Source organism: Lepisosteus platostomus, chromosome 4 (assembly GCF_059453375.1).
Source record: "Lepisosteus platostomus isolate fLepPlt1 chromosome 4, fLepPlt1.hap1, whole genome shotgun sequence".
NCBI classification, from domain to species: domain Eukaryota; kingdom Metazoa; phylum Chordata; class Actinopteri; order Semionotiformes; family Lepisosteidae; genus Lepisosteus; species Lepisosteus platostomus.
In genome coordinates, this window is record NC_142614.1 from 15,676,153 (window position 1) to 15,683,117 (window position 6,965).

At 42.0% G+C, this 6,965-nt stretch overlaps 1 protein-coding gene across 1 annotated transcript; it reads left to right on the top strand.

Moving 5' to 3' along the window:
* The first annotated feature begins 729 nt into the window (after window positions 1-729).
* ora5 (olfactory receptor class A related 5) lies at window positions 730-2,691 on the top strand. The gene has a single exon (XM_088630825.1). The coding sequence runs from the start codon at window positions 730-732 to the stop codon at window positions 1,780-1,782; it is 1,053 nt and encodes a 350-aa protein (XP_088486951.1). The 3' UTR covers window positions 1,783-2,691.
* The last annotated feature ends 4,274 nt before the right edge of the window (window positions 2,692-6,965 follow it).

The following is a 6,965-nucleotide window of genomic DNA, read 5'->3' on the forward strand; positions in this document are numbered from 1 at the left end:
GCTTGCGTTATTAATGTTGTTGTTTCTGTTATTATTACGCAAGAATTAAACGGTGTGCTTGAAACTTGATGAACTGTGCTAGGCTGCTATGAATTGTTAGGAAATTAACTTCTGCACTCAGAAGTTAGGATTTCGAGAGTGGCTGCAGCGACATCTGAAACACAAACACGTTAGTTAGCAAGTGCCTATTAGTTGGCTTCCGAAATATGTGTACACCAGCAATCTGATGTGTTGTGACAATTTACAGCACACGTTTTAGAAAGATGCCTCATTTCTCACTAGTCTGCTGCAAGCATTCAGTTAGGGGGTTCACAGCACCACCATCTCTAGCCAGATACAATAAAATACAAAATGAGTGAACGATTTCATTGCACACAATGCATTGTGATGGATCACTGAAGGCAGGAGAAATCTAAAAAACATATAAATCCAAATTTTATTGAACATTTGCATCTTGTGCATCTCTCATGCATAGTATGGGTGGCACGTCCATTCTCCTACAACCGCCCATCACTGACAATGAAAGACGTTCAGCTGATGGGAGGGGAGACTCTGGCCTCCAGTCTCCTGGGGATTTTTCATTGGACACAGGTGCAGCCCCTAGACTTTATCAGAGCTGTTCTTTCTGCCTTTCCTAACAGAGGCAGCTGAAGGGGAAGAAATCCGATCTGTGTTCGGAAAGTGCGTGTTTCTCCAGTACATGTGTATGTTCCTGTGTACGCTGGTGGCATGGATACCGTAGGTGTAATAGAATCGACTGTCCGGGCGTCAATGTGCTTCTTGGGGATAATGGGAAACAGCATGCTGGTGTTGCACTCCCTGCCGAGCAAGAGGAGTCACCTCAAGACGTCTGAAGTCCTTTTCATCAACCTGGCCGCCTCCAACTTGATCACCAACTGTCTGGTGGACCTGCCCGACACCCTGGCCGATATCGCCGGGCGCTGGTTCCTGGGAGAGGCCTACTGTGGGATCTTCCTGTTCTGCTCGGACCTGTCGGAGACCAGCAGTGTGCTGACCACGCTGATCATCAGTGTTTTCTGGTACCAGAAGCTGGTGGGCTCGCTGAAGCGGGGCAACGCCCCCGTGAAGCTGGACAGCCTTCGCCTGTCCTGCGGCCTGCTGGCGGCCAGCTGGGGCGCAGCTCTGGTCTTCAGCGTCCCCCTCCTTTCCTTCGTGACCGTGGGCAGCAACAGAAGCGCCAGCCAGGACTGCCAAGCCCACTTCCCCACCCACGCCTCCAAGCAGACGTATGAGGCCACCTACTTGACCCTCGCCAATGCAGTGCCAGTGGCTTTCATGGTCTTCACCAACCTGCAGATAGTGATCACGTTGCTGACCCAGAGGAAACGCATAGAGGCTCTGAAAAAGGAGGCCCGACTCCAGCCCGCTGCGGAGCGCGCCCAGCAGGATTCGCCTCGGAGATTCTCGTCTGTCTCTACGCCCGCCGGCAATCAGACCCCGAGCAGTCAGGCTCTCACCGACCCTGCCGGGAAGGGGCGGCTGGACGCTCTCGCCCGTGCAGCAGCAGCTCCTCCGCGGTCCGGGAACGCACCGCGCCAGCACCCGGGGGCGCAGGTCAGGGCGGCCATGAGCGTGGTGGCGGTGGCCAGCGTGTTCCTCGTGTGCTGGGTGACCCACCTGCTGCTGCGGATCGCGAGCAACGTGAACGAGTCATCCGCCATTGTGGAGATCGCCAGCTACATCGCAGCCTCGTACACCTGCATCATCCCATTCATCTTCCTGCACGGGGTTAAGAAGCTCTCCTGCCGCTGCTGGAAGTGACAGCCCGCGACACAGGGACTCGCACTCCAGGAAATCACAGCTCAGGGTTTTGGATTTGTGTGCGCTTTAAACTCCTTGTTTGTTACACGCATTAGGTCAAATTGATTCGCATCAAAAATGGAGATAAGAAATTCAGACAGATGACTTTAGGCACAAGACCTATCAAAAATAATTCTACTTAACGCTAGCACTAGCACAAAAAATGAAATTTCGCCATTATAAAATAATATAATTACTATGAATGCCATGAAGTAATACAACTCATGTTCTTAGGGACTGTACATCCTGTCTGCATCTGACGCTACATTATTCATGAGGAACATATTTTTCTCAGAATATAGAGTATCTGACTACTAGAGAAAATCTAATGTATTGCAATTATTCATTTTTACTACTAAATTCTTTTTACTACTAAAGAATGCAAGAGATAAAGCAAGACGCATTCATGAAATCTAAATATCTAAGCAACACAAAATTTAAAAACAGGTAGTCAAGGTCAGATTGTGTTTTTAGAAATGATGCTGCTTAGAAACCTGTTCTATGAAATAATGCTTGTCTGATTCTGTTTAACTTTTTCATGATTTGATACAGCATGTACTTCCTCTTAAAGAAACCTTGTGTAAAAAAAAATATATTTTCTTTTAGCTGAATGAAATTTTAACATTTGTAGCAAGCTGCTACAGATGATTATGCAACACACCTGTTATTTTTCTTTATATTGTTCATAGCCTGAGAAGGGTTCAAGTATAGTTATCCAGTTGTCCAGTCAGTGACAAAACAGTAATGGTAACACTAGTGGTTCCTGATTCAGGGAAAAATGTGTTTGGATTCTAAAGCATCTTGGAAAAGCCAGACTCTTTTTCAGGTGGTGTTCCTGGTTTCTCGGCAAACTTGTCCTCAATCCTCATGTCTGCATTTTGTTTAAATCACGGGCTTGGAACAGTATCCCCACTGTTCTACTGCATCCTAATGGTACAGAAGAAATACAAGCAAATAAACTATTCATAAACACCAATAAAGAGCATCTGGGGGATTTGTCTCTGCCAAAATTGAGTTCTGAAGTAGAGCTGACCTATAAAATAACTGCCTGACTTGAGACAGTGCTGATATTAAGGACCTAGGTAAGCAGGTAACAGTCCATTTTACGGATAAGGAGAGGTATAAAAAAAAAGGAAAAATACCATTGGTTCCAATATTCATTTATTGCATTTTTACGATCTTTCTGTATACTGAAAGGTCTTAGGGCCTTTTGGTTTTCTTTCCAGTACAGAAAGTCACTGCCAATATGGAACACTAGTTTTTTGCTGTTTGTTATTTACTCTTTGGATATTATGTTATGACTTTATTGGTCTGGCAGTTTTAACAAAACCGATTTACATTACTGCAGCTGGGTATTTTTATGCTGCTTGTTTAAATCTTGGCCAAAACCTCACAGGATTTAGCCTTGCAACATGCTTGGTAGGATTCTAGAGCCCTCACCGCTGCTCTGTATTATGCATATCCTTCACGGTGTTCAGATACTGTATCTACTGTATCCTGTATAAACTGCATCAGGCTCATTTTAGGTTAATAATATACAGGAAACTAATTTTTAGCCAAGAGCTCCTTCAGTAAAAAAGGCAGTGTTTCTAATTAAGTGCAACATAAAAGCAGTGAGCATGATTTTGTAATAGTTCAGGTGGGTAGCTGCGTCAGCATGCATAGGCTGCAAAGGAACAACTAATAAGTTTAGGAACAAGTAATAGGTTTATTCCATGCTGAAAAAAAGAAGAAAGAGAACACAACGTTTCGGCCGTGGACTTGAAGAAGGCTCCATGGCCGAAACGTTGTGTTCTCTTTCTTCTTTTTTTCAGCATGGAATAAACCTATTACTTGTTCCATTATTTGTTAGTGTTGAGTTGCTTTCATTTTTGGACTTTTCACCCAGAAATTCTAGGCCCTGTTACTGTGTTTTCTTTTACTATCTTTGCTACGTATTGGGACCTGTTGTGTTCAGTCTCAAAGAATAATTCATAGAATTTTGTTATTTTCCATGGAATTGGACAGTTTCCATACACAACTTAGAATTGTGAATTATAATGTGCGATATAATCATCTAATGACACATTGATCCTGTGGTAGTAGGCCCAAATTACTTTGTTAAACTACAATCAATGAAGAATGGGTTTCCAGTAGTGGCTAACTTTAAAATCCAAGATCCAGCTGGCTAACAACTTGAAAAGAAGTCAAACATCACAATCTATTTTGATCAATAGGTGTTTTAGAATAATTAGCTCCAGGACACTATAGAACAAGCAAAATCTTTGTTTGTAAAGTCCATGTTTTGACAAACAAGAACGCACCAAATTTCACCCTTACCTATCACATCTTCCCTTTACTTAATTTACAATTTTCAAGGTCAATCAATCAAAATTCAACTGTCCATCTCAGTAACTGCATCATCCCAGGAGAGTCGCAGTCATCCAGAGCCTCACACAGCAGGCACAGGAGCTTCCTTGTTCCTAATTACCTTAATCATCTGTATTAGATAATTGGTGCCGACAGCAGGTGGACAGTTTGACAATGAGAGCTCTTTAACGCAACCAGCAGTTATTAACAAATTATCTCAGCAGGTGCTAACTTGCCTACTAAGATCCATCATGTAGTCCCTTGCCAGTTGCAAAATGGTTCCAAAAATCACATCATCATCACAACACAATAACTGCTTATCCACTTGACGGTCTTAGTGGCCTGAAGCCTATTCCAGTAAGCTGTAAGGTGGGAGCTTCCAAAAATGTCACAGAAAAATAAAAGCAGCAGTACCCCCTTTAGCATTAAAAAGATGAAAAATAGCATTAGCACTTCAGGAAGATCATGTTAATAACCTCAGAGACCTAATGGTTATTTATGTACATTCATGTCCGAGAACAATTTAGCTAACTTTTTTCAGACATGAACAAGCTTGACTATACAAACATGACCTCTGCAAAATAAATAAAACACAATTATGAGTTTGTGGTGCTTTAACAAACATTTTTAATTCACATGTACATGGATTTTAATGAGCTATAATGTAGTCTGACAGCATTTGTACCACCACTTGCACTTTCTTACCACATAGGATCAAGCAGTCTCTGATGAACCAATAAGGGTCTGTGGAGGATTTTTTTAAACATCTTGGACTCAATGTCTGATTAACTCGTTAGGGAGTATCGTGGTCTCTGCATACATTGTCCTATATTTTACACAAACATTTTTTTAAAATTGGGGACTGCAGTGAAAATGGCCCTCCGCAGGAATGGAGAACCCCTCTCTTTCTCAGCTTGGTACAGCGGACAAACCGAATTATAACTGGCTCTTCTAAAATGATATGAAAACAAGTAAAAAATGAGGCCCATTAAACCTTAGACACCTACATGAAGTAAAGGTTGCAAAGAAATAAAGGGGTACAGCGGGCGACGGTGAGAGACAAAGGTGGCACAGCTTTTCTTTGCCACAATGCATTGAGACAAATAAACCCAAATAATTCTCAGATTTTTTAAATTTTATTTTCTACAGATGTCAGGCAAATTCAAAAACAGTGTTGATGAAATTGTTTCAGTAAAAAAAATGGTTAATATTATAAAACTGTTTCCATTTTTACAACAACATATTGATCAAATTCATCAAAAGCCCTTACCATGAACATATATATTTGCTCAGAACTGGATTGTGGTCTATTATAACTATTCAACAGAAAAAAACAAACAACTGGAAAATAATTTCTTTATAGTTGTACTTTCTTTACAACCGACCATGACTCAGTTCTGTGGTTCAGAATTTTACCAGTGTATTGTGAATGCCAAACACATTAATATTCTTAGTTTCATAGGACTGTTTTTAGGCAATGTTTCAATTAGTTTAGATGTCCAGGAAATATCTGTATTTGTGGCACTGAACTAAACCTCGACAGAAACAAATGTTTTCATTGCTCTTTCCTACCAGGAGAAAACGAGTTTTTTTCATTAAGTAATGCCTGTTCTTATCAAAAGGACTCATTAACAAGAGCATCTAGTTTTTGAAGCAGCGGTGTAGTTTATTCCTCGTTAAAACATTCGTTTACAAGGGATCCAGAATTATCCAAGAGAAAGGCCACTTTTCTACCGTCTTTTCAAAAAACATAAAAAAACAGGAAAATATTCTGATAGCTGATGTTCTCCCAGATCATGTTTACGTATCGTCTGTATCCTGGTGATTAACGCCTGCACACATGAAAATCTAGGATGAAGAGTTCACCCTTTAACCTGACCGATCACACTGCCCACTTCATAAGGCAATATCGCCATCGAACAGTTATTAGCAATGTGCACAAGACCGTTTTTTAATACAGCTTTCAATACCCCTCAAGAGTGGGGTAACTGTAAAATCCTACACTTTCCATGTCGGGTAGCTCAGGTGTAATTTGGGCAAGGAAGCCAGAACATGCCTACTGTGAACTGTCAGAGGCATGTCGACAGTGTCCCTGTAGCAGCTCAAGAAGTAGCCAGTTTGGAACTCCACATGTCCTTTGCTGGCTGCACAATTGCCGGCTTAACACCCTCCTCATTCAAAGAGGAAAGAAAAAACTCTTTTTTACCACAGCAGGAGAAATAAAATTGAATCTGTCAACGCTCACAAGCAGTTCTTAGATATGGCTTAGTTTACCGTGACAGAATCTGGATAAATAAACCGTGATGGAAAGGGCATCCATTGCATGATCTTGTAATTCCAGAACAAAGCTGGTTACGGTGATTTGAAACAACAGTGGAATACTTTGGCAGCATAATTTGACATATCGCAACACTGTGGCAGCGGTGCTTTCTTGACTTTGTACACAGACCCACTGCAAGCTGGCTGTTGGCCAACGCCAGGTAGATTTCAAGCTGCCTCCTGGAATCACATGCAGTGCAGGACAGGTCTGATGTCCTTGGCGAGTCTTGTGTGCTTCCGGGCTGTGGCCAATTTTGGCAGGACACCATGTAAGGAGGCCCAGGGTGTAGTTTTATTCTACCCTAACACTTCAATCTACTTAATAAACGTCCCACAGAACAAGAAATGAAAGTAGAACACATATGGAATCTGTGCACCATAGGGGGAGGCTTTTAAACTGAGGGATGAAACAGAATCTGTTTTTTTAGTTGTTTGACTTATCCACCTTCGGAGAAACTCCTATGTCACTATGCTTC